The sequence below is a fragment of the Neolamprologus brichardi genome, chromosome 10 (assembly GCF_056152115.1).
Source record: "Neolamprologus brichardi isolate AB-2024 chromosome 10, ASM5615211v1, whole genome shotgun sequence".
Taxonomy (NCBI): Eukaryota; Metazoa; Chordata; class Actinopteri; order Cichliformes; family Cichlidae; genus Neolamprologus; species Neolamprologus brichardi.
This window is the reverse complement of record NC_142113.1, coordinates 18,073,528-18,091,824: the sequence shown is the minus strand read 5'-3', so window position 1 is coordinate 18,091,824 and position 18,297 is coordinate 18,073,528. Positions and strand designations below refer to the sequence as shown.

The window sequence follows — 18,297 nt, the reverse complement described above, 5'->3', positions numbered from 1 at the left end:
ACTTTGACTTGAGTCACGCAATTAAGACCATAAAGTCACTGGGAATATCTTTACTAAGGTCATAAATTAAGCAAGCCTTCCGGTCGATGCCGTTCCCTTTAGGGATCGCCACAGCAGATCGTCTGCCTCCATCTCACCCTGTTCTGAGCATCCTCCACTGTAACACCAATCCTGTGCATATTCCCTTTCAATACATCCATAAACCGCCCCTGTGGTGTTTGGTCTTTGTTCCGCCCCCCTGGCAGCTCCATATTTGACATCCTTTGTCCAGTATATCCGCTATCCCTCCTCTGCACATGTCCAAATCATCTCAACCTTGCCTGTCTAACTTTGTCCCCAAACTGCTCACCTCAGTTGTTCTTCTGATGTGCTCATTTCTGATCTTTTCAATCCTGGTCACTCCCAAGGAAAATCTTAACATCTTCAGCTCTGCCACCTCCTGTCTTATCATACATCATAGCAGGTCTCACTATCATCTTCTGCTGCTGCTATCCATCTGTCACAAATCACCGCTGACACTCATCTCCACCTTCCCTGCACTCTCTTCTTCTCCTCTCTTGTCATTTTTTCATAATTTCTAATACAGCTAAAATCCAATATGGAAAATGATGTCTTCTGATTCTGGTTTGAGCCATGGAATCCAACACTGGCGTGAAAATTGTTCTCCTGGTTTACAATCTGTATTTATAAAGGTACCCCACTCATTGGTGGTGCTATGGTGTGTGTAGGCCACAGACACCAGAATTTTATTGTAATCCTCTTTTACCCGTGCTCTGACTTTCCCCCAACTTTCAGGAAAATCAGCCTGGTCGTATTTATGTAATCCTGCTAAGAGACAAACAAACAGACGGAACTGAAAACAATGGCAGCAGTGACAAAGGTGCATTTTGTCCCCTCTTTTGAATTTCACAATAAGTGAATCATCGGATTTGAAATAAAGGAGGCATCATGCTGCCTGTGACACTCATCCATGTACATAACACAGTGTGGGCGGAGAACATGCTGGTGTGTGTCAGTCAAATCTTAAATCCAGCCAGTCGCACAAACATCACTGCCTGAGTTCTTAATAAGCCTTATGACCACAGACGGAGGTGATTTTGTGTTGGAAAGAACAGCCCAGCATGTTTTTGTGCTTATGTCTGAGTGTTTGTGGAGGTTTTAAAGTTTAAAAGGATGGTGATGATGTTGTCCCTGAACGGCCCTTTTAGTACTTTGTTATGCTTCAGCTCGTTTGCCCTGCGAGAAGTAGCAGCTGTAAGCAGCTTTTACTCTCTCACCTCTCATCATTATTCTGATCCTGTTAATCGTAGGGTCAGGTGTTAGCATCACAGTGTAGCGGTTAATGTTAGCTTTAAGACTCATCTACCTGTGTGCGTGCGTGCGTGCGTGTGTGTGTGTGTGTGTGTGTGTGTGTGTGTGTGTGTTTGTGTGCTGGTGTGTATATTAGATTCCTCTTGGGAAGGTTTTAAGTGTATCTCCTGGGCACACATGAAAGCTTGCGTTCAGACTCTCATCTCTTTGCACAGTTGGTGTGTGAGCACCTGGTTATCTCTGACCACACTCACATAGTACACACACACACACACACATCGACTTTCAAGCCAGCATTTTAAAAGGAATGTCTAACATGGCATGCTGACGTGCCGCTATGCATGAATGTGTTATTCATGTGCACTTACATGGTTAGTACATTTTTCGAGGAAGACAACATCAAGAAGAAAGAAATGTTTATTGTAGTCTTAAGAGCATAGAAGTTGTACCCCAGTGTAGTGGGTAACATGTTCACCTTATGTGTGAACATGTTAACCAATAGTGATTTGAGAGTGACATAAACCCAGCCTCTGGGGGCCATTAACAAGCAAATTTCAAGTGCTGTTCCCAAGCCTGGCTAAATGAGCGTCTTGCATCAGAAAGGGCATCCTGTGTATAAAATCTGAGCCAAATCAGAAGATGCAGATCCATCTGCTCTGGTGATCCCTTGAGAAATAAGAGGGCAGCTGAAAGTGCCGTTAGTCTTAAGAGAATAAGTGCACCGTTCCTCCACAGCACCAACCTAAATCACTCTAAGTGCAAATACACATGGAGTGTTCAAATTTCAGCCTATTTGTTTTAATGTGGCCTTTGTGGCACTGTTTAGGCACTAATAATAAAATATGGTGAAGTCTAGAGCAACAGCGATCAATGTAAAAATGTAAAAAAATAACCAACATGTTTTTCTTCATAGGTTTCTTCATTTTCCCTTGTTATTGGTAACTGTCAACCAAGGGATGTTGCTTTGCTGTTGTTGCTATACACAGACATGTATTTATTTATAGTTATGTTTAGTATTTAAAACGAATTAATTTCTATTGCAAAAATGTAAAAACTGCAGTAAGATATATAAAACAGTCACAAGGGCCAGTGTCATGCCTGCACATAACTGACAACTTAACAAGCAACCAATTCAAATTGTATCTTTCGGTACTTTCTTTACTAGCAGCCGGTTGGCAAAGCAAATCATTTGTTCCTGTCTTTAGGTTATTTATGAAAAATGCCAAAGATAACACAGTTTGACAGGTAAAGAGCTATTAGCTGAGACCTTTTCATATTTCAAAATTGGAAGAAACCAAACAAATGGAGAACAAAGAAAAAGGGCAAGCCTAAAAAATATCTACAGCAGATCATCAGTATCTGAAAGTCATGTCCTTAAGACAGATGGGAAAAAAATCCAGCGAAACCCGACACAGTACGTGAGAGATGTATCCTACCCTCGACTTGTTCCAGGTTTTTGCTGAAGTCTCAGCAGAAATGGTCTCTGTGGAAGGGTGGCTGTCAAGAAGCTATACTTAAAGAATTAAAACAGATATTACACAAGAACTAGACTAAAAATCAGTGCAAACAGCTCTGATGGAGTGATGATGCCAAATTTTAAATTTCTGTTTCAAGTCTTTGTCAGTATGTACTGAGGAGGTCAGGAGAGAGACAACAATGATAGTCTGCAGCCTTCTGTAAAACACAATGGAGGCTCTGCCATGGTTTGCTGCATCCATTTCAGCCAGTGGTGTTGGGGTTCTTGTCTAAACTGATAGAATTATGAACAGAAAAGTAGCATCAGACTTCTGAAGGAAAGCATGTGATTGGCAGTGGCTTCAATTTTCAGCCTGACATTGATCCCAAACACACGGGGAGAGCAGTAAAAGCATACCTGGACCAAGAAGAAAACCACAATGAAACACTCATCAGTCATGGCCTGACCTCACCGTTACGCGCACGGCCAACATTCAAAGAAGAGCCTTGAATGTCCTTTAAGAAATCTGGAAAACTGTTCCTGAAGATTACTTAAAGAAATTACAACAAAGTTTGCCTAAGAGAGTTCAGGTGGCATTGAAGAATAAAGGCGATCATAGCGAATATTGAGTTTCAGGTTTGTTAGAATGGTACAAAGTCTATTTTTCCCTTATGAGCTTTTTCGCTTTTTATTTTCATTGCAAAATATTAACACATGAGTGTTGTTGCATTTGCAGTTATAAAAGAAATAAATGGACAGAATTCTGAGTGAAATTCAGGAGGGCTCGTTACGAGACCCGTTTTGATGGACAAAGCTCAGATCCAGCAGAAGAGGGAAACCTTGATGATGAAATGAAAGACACTTATGGCAGCTGGCATTAAAGTTACCCGGTAATAAGTGGCAGGTCCGGCCTTGGGAAACACGAGCTGGACTGAGGTGAGGTGCATGACTTTAATAGCTACTATAGTGTTATTATAAAACAGAAAGAAAATGCAGCAAAACATTTGCATCTGAAAAGAATATTTTTATTTATTCTACTGACAGACTCGTGGATCCCATCATGAAACTGTTACAGCTCTAAAAAAAAATGTTAAAAGTAAATAACGTATGTGGAAATAGTTGAAAAAATTGCATTGGATTTGATGGGGATTGTGTCAAGGATTGAAAGGCAGAGAGAAAGCCGCCCGATGATGTTGCCAGAAGCTTGCTGCTGCTGTTGCAAGGGTGAGCTGATGAAAGCTGGTGTGGTGCCAGGCAACAGTGGAGGAGAGTTGTTACACATGGTCCATCACAACAGGATGTTCAGGTAGAGAGGATCAGTGAAGGAGGAACACAGAGATAAGATCAGGGTTCAAAGATGCTCCCGCAAAGCACAGCTCAGGCAGAACAGGGCTGGACAAGGCCATGTGGATTAGACCGAATTCTATCCTCATATCCTCTCCTTTTACTTTTTCACCTTGCTTTCTCATCTCTTATGAAAACAATAAAATTCCACTCTCGACCAAACATATAAACGTGCAGCCTAAATCCCGCTAATTAAGTTCCGTCGCTGTTTTCCTTCTGCCAAAGCGGCCATCCCAGTGACGTCAGCCCACTTAGCTCGTCTCACAGTCTTTCCCTTTTATCCGTAATCTCTCCTCACCTCATTTTACGGCGGAGACATCTTTTTGCTTCTAACCTCCTTTTACTCATCAAAGGCACCATCTCTCCTTTTCTTGCGCCGTTACTGACTAATAGTCTAGCCTTCAGTGTTTGACATCAACTGTTTCTTTTCTATAAGTTCCCTTATTTGTGTTATACGTACCTTTTTCCCCTTCAGTCTCACTCCAAATTTTGGACAGTATATTGGGTGGAAATATGAGTCTTATATCTGTCCAATGCTGTGCTCATTGGCTGCTTATTCCCACTCTGCCTTCCTCTTCTGTTGTATCCTTTGTTTGGTTGTTACACATTTCAGTGCATATCTGCTGGTTCAGCTCTGTTTCTCCATTCACTTTTGCACCTTCTCGCACTTTTCCCTCCATATAACCTTCCCTTCTCAGATCCACATCTCCTGTACATCTTTCCTTCCCTTCCTTTCATTTCCTTTCTTTGCCTTCTCTTCTCTTTTCCTCTACTTTTTCCATTTCCTTCTCGCTTCCTGTCTTCCTTGCTGTATGAGCAATATGAGGAACCCCATAGGGACACAAGATGGAATTGAATTCTCATTCTTCTTTTTTTTTTTTACTTATTGCATAAGTCAAAGCTCATCCTTTGAAGACTTTTTTTTAGTTCAGCACTGTCCTTCTCTGGTCTGTCCTTGCCCTGAGAGATGAATTGTTAACGAGGTGTACTTTTGCCAGGTTAAGATATATTATCTCCTGTGGGACATATTCCAACCTCATTTTTGTTGCCAAGCAGAAGGGATAAAGAGATAATTGCATTTCACCAGGAGAGAAAAGAATCTGTTGGACCCCTTCGTCTTTTTTGCGAATGTCTCCACCTCTGCTGCCTCAGTGTGAAATGAGTCTAGTATAATGACATGCAATCATCATGCTTCTTTTTTTTTTTTGAATTGTGCATGTTTCAATGAGCCATGGTGAGGTTACTCAGAAGCTAAAGAAACTACAACAGTGAATAAACGCAAGGAAAGTTTGCAGCTAGAAAAAGAAGATGTGTTTGTGTTTGCAAACAACTCTTTGGATCTGCGAGTCTGTACTTGTTGTGGAGACACAAACACAAGGCGCTCTGGCTCTAAGCAACAGTGCGATGGAGATCAAAAACACTCGAGAGGATATGTATCCTCCAGTGGAGAAGAAACCCCAGTGCAACTTCAGGAATTGTGTGCCTCTTTCCTCCAGGGAGTCCATCGAGGGTGGTGTAGTGAGACACCATGCTTTTAAGGACAGCACTTCCTCTCTCCAGTAGGCACGCCATGGTGTACGGATGTTTTATGTGATGTGGATCTACAAGTCATCAGAATAAGAAGATCAGATAGAAATACTCAGCTATGAGCAAACATACTTCCCTTCTTTAAAGTTATAATCTTGTGTTTCTTGAAATGATGGCCATTCAGTGTGTTTGCATTGCGCGATAGTTTTCCTTGTTATTGACGAAGTTTGCTGTCTCGTTTAGGATTCTTTGCATACGTTCCTCTTAATACAAATGACAACAAGTCCTGATACAGTATTTCCATATCAGACAACAGCACTGACTGTCATCTCCTCTTTATCAAAATGCACCATCATTTGTCCTGTGCTCTGAACAGATACATGTGTTGCATTCTTGACAGAGAAGCTGCCTAGAGCGAGGCTGCTGCTCTGAATCGTCTACAGACCTTTAAGAGTCTTGCAGATTTATTTTTAAATTTACAACGCGCATGAATCAATGCTGAAGCAACTTTTAAAAAATTCTTTATGTAGTCTGTATTGCTAACATGTTTCTTGGCCTCCAAATGAGATTTTTAGAATGTAACTCTAAAGAACTCGCATAAAGCATACATAATCATAACACACTGAAAATATCTATCTATCTATCTATCTATCTATCCCTCTCTCCCTCTCTCCCTCTCTCTCTCCCTCTCTCTCTCTCTCTCTCTCTCTCTCTCTCTCTCTCTCTCTCTCTCTCTCTCTCAACATTTGCAACAACATTACAAAAACATGTCAACCCAGTGTATGGTCTAATCACTCATCCTGCACAGAAGTGGGAGGGCTTGAAGGCTTTAGTTCTCCTTCAGCATTTGGTCACAAATTCCCATCAACACCTTTCTCACCTCACGTTTCATTTCCCACCAACATGTCTTCCCTGATGCATGTTATTGTTTTCTTTTCTCTTTTAAATCATTACAAAGTGACCATTTCTTCTGACCAGTAATAACCCTTGTTTGGCTTTTAGCTGAAGTTTCTGGCAGCAATGAAAATTATTTTATTTTACTGTAAATAGACAGTTAAGACTGTCTGAATATTTCAGTATGGTTAATGCAGACGGGTTGTTGTTTTTGAACTTGTTTGTAGCCATTTAAAAAAATATCAAAACATAAAGTTTTTTGCATAATGAATATGGTAGAGTATAAATGAAGGATTTGTGAACAAGCTTTCTTGAAACTAATCCCCAGTTTGGTTGACATAATACTACTGCTGAGAGACATTGTCACCACAAAGTTAACTCCCAAATTAGCTGATGGCTCACCTGATACTATTCTTTGCATTTAGTTTATAAATTTGACACTCTGTCCATATTGGTTGTTTCAGCTGGTCTACTGCTGTTGCGTCCCCAACAAGACACTTTACAACCCACCCTTTGCTTGTTTTTGTGCTGTTTCAAACCTCCCCTGATCTGCTTCAGGCTTTTTATGTCTGCACATGGAAAGATGAGAAAGTCCCAGAACAGAGCCATGCTCCCAAATACAAATACAGCTCAACTACAAATGGAAAATGCACATTTCTTTTTACTTAAATAGTACTAATGGACAATAATTTTATACATTAGGGTCTAGTTCAATGTGTTGCTTCATCATTGCCTATTTCCTCTAAATTAATTGCCCTGTAATCCCATTCAAAGACAAAAAAAAGAAGAAAAGAAACGCAAGAAAGAAACTTATTCTTTTTACTTTAATGACTCTTCCCACTATTATTTTGATTTCACATGACAGAATACCATTATCAACTTTCTATGCAGCAGAGACAGTCAAAGTGAGAAAATAATCACCCTGCTGCATAACACAAGACCCACGGACTCTGAACAACAACCATATAAACATTAACTAGTGCTTGGGTAACTTCATTTTGAAAGCTTGATAGCTAATTAGCTGCTTGGTTGCAGAACATTAAACAGCACATAAAAGTACCTGCAAAACTGATTTCAGTCCTACTCTTGCTTTTAATAATGCAAACACTGCCATCGCTGCATTTATTACCAACTGCAAGAGTATTGTTTTCACTTTGTGTTTCTGTGTGGGTGTGTAAGTCTGCGTTTCAGCATGTCAGATATGGTCTGACCCATAAGTTCTGCGTAATGATGAATAATAGTGACCATCTTGCAGTGGCAAAATACCAGGAGGGACGGTCATTAGCATGTTGATGTTTCAGCTCTGCGAGTCTTCAGCGAGCGCTCAGATCACACTCATCTCCAGACTTCGGCCTTGATTTTGATCCAAACTACTAGACACCTGCGGAGCTTCATGACTGAATTTTGAACGTTACATTTTGAGCCTGGTGTTTTGAGTAAAGCTGCCCACCATAGTGACAGTCAGACAAAAGCACTTGTTAAACTACTCAGACTGTCTTTGTAGTAGTTCACACTTCAGTTGATGTCTCGAGGACCACATTTTGCCGTGACGACACACACACAGATTGCTAGACAGAATCACGAGGTGGATCTATCGCCAGCGGTAATCACAAAATAATAGATTAATGACTACTAGCACTCATTATCAGAAGGTCACCGTGCTGACAGATGTCATGTCTTGTTTAAGACTGTAAAAGCTGATGGGATTTCCACTGTGCTTTAAGGAAATCAATCAACCGAGCATTCGTGCTTTATTTAACTTTAAACTCAAGTGAAGAAACTGGAACAGGACTTTAAGCTTGATAGCAAATGAAACCGGCTTTGATAGTCTATCCAACAATGCCGTTATTTAGCAGTAGTTTTGTAACAATAATGATATTTGAATTCACATTTGGATTCCGTCTTGCACCAGCCAGCTCTCACTTAGACACACACCCAGCTTAAGATGATAGCACTGCAAGTAAGAAAAAGAGATCCAAGACTTCTCCTGACAGCACTTCCGCTAGGCATGTCTTAGATTTTCCGGAAAGGCTTTCAACACCCCCAGAGAAATTGATTTTCTATGTTGTGATAGTTTAGCTGCACCGAGCAATAGAAGCATCTTTGGCTTTTCCTGTTGAGAAAAAAACAGAAAAAGAGAGAAAAAAAACAGGAAATGTAAAGGCCGAGTGATACTTGTGGGGCTGTAGACAAAAACGCAGCAACAGCAGATGTTACCCTAAATGCGTTGCCGGCTACAGTTCGGCAGGGTTTGACCGTGAGTGTGCTTCATTTGATTTTGTTATTGTTGAACATCATCCAAAGCACTTTGCCCAAAAAGAAGCATTTGGTGGACTGAGAAAAAAATATAGAAGAAACTCCAAAATCATGTACAGCAATATTAGAGCTTTTGCAAATAATTATAATCTCTGAAGGTCCTCGCAGGCACGGCAAAGACTGTGACTGTGCAACTTTTCATTCTGGCATGTGTGTTTATTTTCAGCTCAGATTTTGCATACAATACTCGCCTCTCCGATCTCGTTGTGCGTATGATTGAATGGATTCAGGCCCATCTGCATACGTTTGTCTCCTTTTGTGTGTGTGTGTGTGTGTGTGGTGTGTGTGTGTGTGTGTGTGTGTGGGGGGGGGGGGGGTATCTGAAAAAGAAAACAAATCCTTTTATGTACAAACACATGCATCAGCCTGGCTATGCACACCTTGTTCTCAGATTCCTTCCTCTATGAATATAGAGGAAGGAATCTGAGCAGCATATTTCCAAATGTAAGGCTTTATTTTATGGCCTGTGCCACCTGGATTCCTTTTTGTTTAATGTGTAACCCCATTGGCACCAGCAAGCTTTCCTCATTTTATGAAATGTATCAACAAGCATGAATGTCTGATGGATTGCTGCAAAGTGGATTCACATGAAAGGCGTTCGATAGACGAAGTGAGCGGCATTTGAAGGGAAAGGGTCGTGACGCACACACACACATATACCCAATCATGTATGCGTACCTAACAACTACGGTAGCTAATCCATCTCAGTAAGCTAAAATATGCTTATTTAAATCCTTCAGTCACAAATTCATTTCACACATTGAGGCACTGTAGTGATCAGTGGAGAAAAAAAATAGAAGCAAAGCACTCTTTTTTTCACCTCTCTGAACAACATTAAAGGGTGTGAATATCTAATCTGTTTGTCATCTGTTTCTCTCTCCCGCCTGTCACCCTTTCATTGTCATTTTCTTTGTCTCTGCTCCTTTGTTATTTTTTTTAACTCATCTGGTTTGCTTTTCTTGTCTATTCCTTCTCTGTCATGCCCATCACCACCTTCACCTCTCAGGGATTGGCACCCAGGACGGCAGCGCAAAGAAGGAAGAGGACTTCAAGGGCAGGTCCCAGCGGCAAATTCAGTTCAACCCGGGACAGACCAGAGCCACGTGGCGTGTTCGGATACTGAATGATGGGAAGTACGAGCAGGCAGAAACCTTTCAAATTTTATTATCGGAGCCGGTGATGGGAGTGATAGAGTTCCCCGTCATGGCAACAGTTGAGATCTTGGATCCCAGTGATGGTCAGTCCTTCCCATATGCACCTTTTACCCTGCCTTCAACACACAAACACATTCACGCACACACACACACACACACACACACACACACACACACACAGATGTTTTATGTGGCAATTATCAGCGGTGATGAGTGGTAAAACACATTTACTTAAGTAAGGCAGTTATTGCTCTCATAACTTGATTTTTCTGAGAGCTTTAGTGACTTGATAATTTGCAGACACATTATAGAATCACCTACTGAATTATGATGTAATATTGCACATATATTATCCTTGCTCACACTGTTTCAAGATGTTACAACAAGGCCCCTTTAATGCTTCCAACCTTAAGGTAATTCCTATGAATTCTAATGAACTAATCTCCAGAGGAGGCCAAATATTAACGATTCACAAATGATGCAGGTGGAGGATTATCTCATAAGAAGAGCACATGGCCTCTAGTGTACTAGATAAAAAGAGAAAAGCGTGTTGGATGTGTGAGAAGTAGGCAGATGAACTTAGTGACATTACCAGGAAAAGCATGATAATGGCCAGAGTTACTTCAGGTAAGCTAGCTCCTGACTGTGAAATGGAAAAGAACAAATCATGAACAAACAACAGGATATGGTTTTACAAAGTAAATTGTTGCAGCTTTTATTAATGTTCTAAGAGCTGTAATTAAGGATATTGCCAAATTTGGCCAAAGCATTAAATGGGGGACTAATTACAATCACATGTTGACTTTGCGAAACACATTTTTGACCAGAACTGAAAAATCTATACTTTAATCTAACAATACTAAGTGCTTAATATCCTAAAAGTCAAAGGCCTCCTTCACTACAGCATCATCATTTTTGCCATTTGTCACATTTGTGACAGTTCGTTACAACTGCTTGAGCACTGACTTAGTGACACTTTGGTGCCCACCTTTGAAATGTGTTGATTTGTGCTGCTGGTTTGAAAATGTATGTACAGCATCCATATTTGCCTCCCTGCAGCCTGATCAGCAACTTTATGTTCTGTTTTATTGGTCAAACAATAATGTACATGATACCTTTCATTTAATTAAGTCTTCCCTACATATACAGGCATGTGATAAATTATATTACTGTGCTAAACTATCTAGCCAGTAGCCACCCCTTGTGTCTTCATTTTTTCTTTCATATTTTGGCTTCCAAAGAGCTCAGATTTTTACCCGACCGTTTTCCCAGGTATGTTTTTATATTTGTTTGTTAAGCCACTTAACATGAACTTATGAATCATAAAAATGAACTCAACGCATGGGATTAATCACTTTTATGTTTACACATGATATGCAATTAATTAAGAAACTATTTTAAATTATATCCTTGGGCACTTTACTGGCAAGCGGTCGTAAAACATAATTTGTTCCCATCTGCCAACAATAACAGAGCTTGACAGGCAGAAAATGGTTTTTCCTCAACAAGGTGATTCCCAAAGAACTATTAGCCCAAAACTTGAAATCTTGACATGGTGTACAGTGTGTCCTTCAAAAAATCTGAGTAAACTAGACACGTGGAAGACAAAACAACAAGTGGCAGGCCTAGTGCAGGTCAACAGTATCTGAAAGTCATCTTCTTAAGAAATAGGAAAAAAATATATTGTTGCCTGAGCCTCATCAGAAATGGGCTCAGTGTAAGGGTGGTTGTCAAGACGGCACTCTTAATTAAAAAGGGGCAGTGCAAGAATTTTGCACATTACTATAAAGGTTAAAACTACATGAAGTGGCACCAAGGACGTTCTGGCAAAATGGCTACAGCAGCATAGCCACCGGACACCCTTACTGCAGATTACTGCAGTTTTTCCTTTAATCTGTCACCTGTATTTATTATATGTGTTTGGACAGAAAAGAAAGAGGGACAGAGGCATGCATCTACAGTCATTTTATTTCATTCTAGATCCAATTTGCTCTTCCTGCTAATCTGATGTGTGTCCTTTGTTTTCTCAACAGACAACACAGCATGAAATCTGAAAATGATTTATTTACTTCTATACATTGAGCTGCAGGATTGTGAGTTTCTTTCATGGAAGAAAGAACTGAGAAAACATTGTTTGTCATTACTGGTTAACTAAAATGTTATTTTATTCAGAAGGATGTACCCAGCATTACAAATTAAAATCAATTAAAACCACTGTGCATAGTGGAAATAATTCCTTTGTTAACCCAGATCGAAGAATACAGCTGAATATTCACCGAAGTTTCTGCAATGCATAAAGCATAGCACAAAAATTCTCCTCTGCCACTCAAGTATTTCTTTACAGAAGGCTGAAAAATACATATGCCTGACACGCAGAATCAAGATCTGTCAATATAAGTATTTTCTAATATAAGGCCTTGTCAGCTCTGCCCTGAGGAAAGGAGCAGAAATACATATTTGACATGATAGCAGGTGAAAAATTACTATAGGGATAATACTCATCTCTTAATGGTAGTAGTGTTTTTTATACCCAATGGAAATACTGAGCACAATCTGTGCTTCTTAAAGTCATAAAAAAAGAAGAATAATCACACCCTGACACACTCACACACACATCTACGCACACACAATGTCTTTCGCTTTCTTTCTTAAATAGGTTATAATCTGCCGTTTTCACTCTCATAGTTCTTTGTGTCTTTTCCTGCAAATTGAAATGTTAATGGAATATTGAGTGGTGCGACAAACTGACTCCTCTGCTCCATCCAGACGAGATTTACTCTTCTTCTGCTTTTACTTTCATTTTTTTGCATGCATTACCCCCTCCTCAGTGCAACTTCCAAGTAATTACAGTTGAGCACCAAAGATGGAAACGCTGAAGCGTCCATTATAGTGACATACTGCAGTTGCTCTCACCCCTCTCTCATTTGTTTTCTTGTCCTTTGTTTCTCAGTATCACTCCCCATGCCACATTTTCCCTCCTCAATCTATCCTCCCCAGTGGGTTAATTACGAAGTGTGTGGAGGGCAGGGGCTGGTTTGTTTTCCGTCTTCTCGGGGGACTGTCTAATGTGACAGAGATGTGCCACTCTGTACTCTAATGGGTTAGTGAAGCTTTAGCTATGCCTGTGGTGTTAGCTGTACTCCAGCTTCTTTCTCTAATGATGAAAACGGGCTTTGTCTAGTCGTCTGGTTATCCCGGAGAGTCACTCCCTGGAGAACATGTCAGCTTGGCTAATATCAGCTTTAGAGGAGGAGAGAGGATCATTAAGTAAAAGTTCTCCAAAATTAAGGAGTGGAGTTTGCTCGAACAAACTGCACTTGTCTGTGTCGATGCTTGGAGTTTTTCTCTGGTGTTTTAAGCAAGAACACATACTTTATAGAGATGTGTGAGTGTGCTTCTACTTTTTACCTGCTGTCTGCCCATGTGATTGCTACGATTTTATTCTTTATATATGTAATGCATACGCAGATGAAGGGAAACGCCTGTTGTTGGACTGCATACTCTAAGCAGCAGCCACATTGCTACAGGTGGTCGTATAGTTCTTGTGTTCTCATTAAGAACATAATACATCAGGACAACTTTTACTGCGTTTGCACCAGTGTCATTCTGCTAAACAAACAAGAATGCACTTGTGTCTTTGTGTGTCATCACGGACACTCGTCTCTAGTCATAAACACAGAGCTTTCAAGCGAGGAGCTACATCTTCTTACGCTGGATTGTGTTTTACTTATATTGTGCTATTAACTGCCGGTTTTTACGGGCTCATTTGTTATATATGTGCATCTCCATTTTGGGCATGACCAGCATTGCAAGGTGGTAATGAGTAAAGTGCACATTTATCACAACACAGTCAAACAGCAGCAACAAGGAAGTGTATCCCAGCATCCATAGAATATTTATGAAATTATCAATAATGGAGAGGTTCAAGGCATAGGAAGAAAAGAAAAGCTGGAGTAAAAGAAAACAAAAACAGTTTTTATTTTGTTTGGTGAAACATTAGCAAAATCAGGTGCAAGTAGTCGCTGTTTTAACACCCAGCATAAAAGCCCGTGTTTATGTTCCAATCCCCATGAATGATTTAAAAAAGACTGTGGGTTTTCCTCCAGGAGGTGAACTTGACCCACTTGGCTGAAAATGTGCTTTTCCAAACCGCAGGTGGATTTAGAGGCAATAGAAGAGTGCGAGGAGGAGACTAAGTGTACAGTACGTGTGTGGAAAGAGGGAAGAAAATCAGGTTGTAACGTTACTCGTGTGTGTGGAATAGGTAAGCGGTGGACCTCAGTCTCCTTGTATGAGTCCCCGCGGAGTGACAGATTGTGGACAGGAACAGAATGAAAAAAAGTCGGGGAGGTGGAAGAAGACTGTGAGAACAATTATCGTAAGAGAAAAGAAATGTTCGACCTCCTCCCCCCGCTGTGTGTAAGATTGTCTTATGTTGATGACTTCATCCCAAACAGCCTGCTCAGGTTGCTGATCTCTCTTTACGCCGGGCATTGAGTCAGATATAAATCTGTTTCACGCACCAGTCCTCGCCTTTTTAATTGAAGTTTTCGTCAGTGTTTTTCACCTCCCATCATTCAGCCATCGATTCTTTCAGTGAGCGCACGAAACAAAGGCACGCGAAGAACTGGGACGAGCTGAAGCTTCGGCCACTCTGTTAGCATTTTTATTGGTCCCAGTGCGTCTGTGGAAAATAGCCTCCAAAATTTATTGTTTCTATAATGCCAGTAAGTTCTGTGCTTTGATAGATGATGCTTTCACTAGCTCAAAGTTTCTCCCTCAATCACAAACTCCAGTCAGAGACGGAGAGAAAGGCGGGGAAGAAAATATGAGAGAGATGATTGACCCCTCTGAGTGTGGAGCTGTAGATGGGTAAAACTCCCAGCTGATTGACTCTGTGGTATAAATTCAGATTCTTGCATGTGTAATTGTCCGCGATACGTGAGACAAGAAGAAAAACTTCCAAAGTGGTCTCTTTGAAGAGCCCGTCTGGTTACACCAAACCAAAAGACCGATGGAGAGTTATTCTCGAATGTGAATAAGCACACTGCAGGACCACCACTTCAATGGAATAAAAAAAATTAAAGGAAAATGTCAGCTGCAGCTCGCTAATGCAGAACCAGAACAAAAGCCTGTATTAGTCCTTGATGGCCTAATGCGCTGTGGATTTTTGCAGATTGTTATACATATCATTACCCTTTTCTTTTTTCCCCTGACTCTCTCTCACTGTCTCGTTTTCTCTTTTCCCCTTTCAAACAGAGTCGACTGTATTTTTCCCTGAACAGATCCGCTCAGTAGAGGAAGATGTTGGAGAGCTTTTCATCCCAGTGCACCGCAGTGGAGACATCAGCGAGGAGCTCATGGTGGTCTGCTACACACAGCAGGGTACAGGCTGGCCTTTTTTCACCTCATCTAACCCATTTCCCCCCCGTATACGCTGCAATCCTGCCATATTTGCGGACAGTGATCGCACCACTTGGTTAACGGTATAAAAAGCTGGGTCTGATTTACATACGTTATGTTCACCTGTATAATGAAGTCTCAGCTGTCCTTACTTCAAATCACAAAACAAATAGATCATGTAATTGTTAAAACCTAAAAAGTGAGGCATGTTTCAGTCTTGTGATATATGCGTCTGGATGACAGGCGATGTCTTTGTTATATTCATGTGTAGGTGGAGTGTCGGGTGCAGCTTTTTTCATCACCTATGCAGTTTGACAGTACCCGTTAAATCTGTTTAAAGTCAAGTCAGCTCTCTGGAAAAGAAGCTGTTCACACGGCATTTGCATTTTCACAAATCACGTTAGCAGCCTAAGCACAGCAGGATCACACGTAGCTGTTAAGTTTTGCAAGAATACTTGATTCCTTACATGCTCCACAACATCCGCTTCCCCTTTAATAATTCAGCCATACTATTTTTTGCTTTTCACGGTTAATGAAAAATGAAAGATTTCTAACAAATTTGCCAGAACTTGATGGAAATTTACTTCTGTGCTCCTTGCCATACACCGACAGACCTAATGGACTTGCTGCAATTAAAAGTCGAAGTTTAGCTATGCTGAAAATCTGAATCTTATGAAATTCAAATACAGATTTGTAGCACTGAGATACACAACATCTTCATATTTTCTTCATTTCATTATTTTCATATTTATTTTTATGCTCTTAATCCAAGTTGTTATACACAGCTCAAAAAAATTAAAGGAACTATTTTTAATCAGAGAATATCATCTGGTCAGTTAAGTAGCACAGACAGTTGTTAATTAGTTTCAGCTACTTTGGTGTTAATGAAATGAACAGTAGCTGCAGTGTCCAACTCATCCAGGGTGAGGGTTTATCAGAAGGTTTGCACAGACTCAAGAGCATGGTGGAGATTACAGGAGACAAGCAGTTACTATAGGAGAGCTGGAGACGGTTGTAGAAGGTCCTTAACCCATCAGCAGGACCAGTATCTGCTCCTCTGTACAAGGACAAACAGGAAGAGCACTGCCATCCTGTTCCTCTAGGTCACACTAATGACCTCCAGCAGGCCACTGGTGTGAATGTCTCTCATCAGAAATAGACTTCATGAGGATGGCCTGAAGGCTCGACATCTTTTAGTGGGCCCTGTGCTCGCTGCCTGACACCTTGAAGGTGATTGGTATTTGCCAAAGAACCCCAGAATTGGTAGGACCACCACTGACATCCTGTGGTTTTCATAGATGAGGACAGGTTCACCCTAAGCACATGTGACAGATGTGAAAGGCTCTGGAGAAGACGCAGAGAACATTATGCTGCTTGTAACATCGTTCACCAATGAGAGAGACGAACAAACCGTGAAACCATTGTTAGACCCTACGCTGGTGCAGTGAGTGGCCCCCACCCTCAGCTGACATAAATCCAGTAAAACACCTCTAGGACATCATTTTAAGTCCTTGTGATGCTGTTATGTTGCACCTCAGACTGTCCAGGATGCCTTGGTCCAAATCTGGGATGGGACCCTCCAGGACACCTGGCGTCATCTAATTAGGAGCATGCCCCGACATTGTCAGTCAGGCAAGGACGTGGGGGCCATACAAACTACGGAGTATCTTAAGTTGCTGCAATGGAATTTCAGCAAAATGGAAAAGCCTGTTGCATCATTTTTTCACTTTGATTGAATCCTCTGTAGGTTAATACATTTCATCTCCGTTAGACAATCCTTACATTTCTTACACATTACCCAGTCCATATCCGTATTATTATTTAGCATGATTTTTTCCCACAGAGATCTGTTGCGTTTTTAAAGTGTTCCTTTAATTTTTTTTTGAACACTGTATTAAAAGATTTGTATCAATAACACATCTTCCTTGTACAGAGGATACCATTTATGGTCTTTTCAACCATATTTTATTCTTTTTATGCTTTTGTGCATCGTACTCACCATTCTTGTTGCTGGTCTTTCTAAAGGTTCGGCCTCAGGAACCATTCCCACCACTGTCCTCTCTTACTCGGACTATATCTCCCGTCCTGAGGAACACAGCAGCCTCCTTCGCTTCGACAAGGGTGAGAGGGAGAAGCTGTGCCGCGTGGTGATCATAGACGACTCCCTGTACGAGGGAGAAGAGAGCTTCAACGTTACTCTGTCACTGCCTATGGGAGGACGTCTGGGAATGCACTACCCCACCACCAAAGTTAACATCTTAGAAGATACGGATGATGGTAATGCATTCTAGTAATAGCTTTCTAACTTTATCTTTTTTAGGTGATCATTTCTAGAAGTTCTAAGAGCTTCATAGAGAAAACTTCAAAATCTATTTGTGGTCAAACCATTTTGCTGCCAGATGTGATGTACCGTAACCCGAATCACAGCGGCTTTGGTGAACTTTGCAAAAGGTTCTTGTCTCGCTCCAGAGATTTAGAAGATTTGATTTATTTCAGCTTGGCTTTAATGTTAAAGCACACGTGCTTATATGCACTCTTTCAAACAAGTGCATGAATTTCTGTTGTTTTGAATTTTCTTCGGAGCCCTCATACCACAGAATTTCTCTTAATTATGCTTGTTTCACAGACTTAGCGGGTGTTAAGGCATGCAGGATTAGAGTGCTGAAATAGACCCTGTACTCACAGCAGACAGATGGAATCAAACTCCTGTCACGCTGCTATTCTGACAATTTTTAATTACAGTCGAGAAGCGAGCACAAGTCCGGTGAGACTGCATTATCACATGTGTCCCTTGTCTGCTTTCATCCAGTTACACCATCGTATGGGCCAAAGTAGATTAAATATTCCGAAAGCAAGAGAAATGTGTAGATGATTTATCTGGGGACTGACATG

The 18,297-nt window shown here is 40.9% G+C and overlaps 1 protein-coding gene across 1 annotated transcript in view; it reads left to right on the top strand.

The window, feature by feature from the left end:
* The window catches only part of frem2a (FRAS1 related extracellular matrix 2a), a 68,749-nt gene that overhangs the window by 29,238 nt on the left and 21,214 nt on the right, over window positions 1-18,297 (top strand). The window contains exons 4-6 of the mRNA XM_006800100.3: window positions 9,855-10,085; window positions 15,262-15,387; window positions 17,431-17,682. Of these exons, the coding sequence (XP_006800163.2) occupies window positions 9,855-10,085; window positions 15,262-15,387; window positions 17,431-17,682 (609 nt within the window). The remainder of the gene's footprint in view (window positions 1-9,854; window positions 10,086-15,261; window positions 15,388-17,430; window positions 17,683-18,297) is intronic.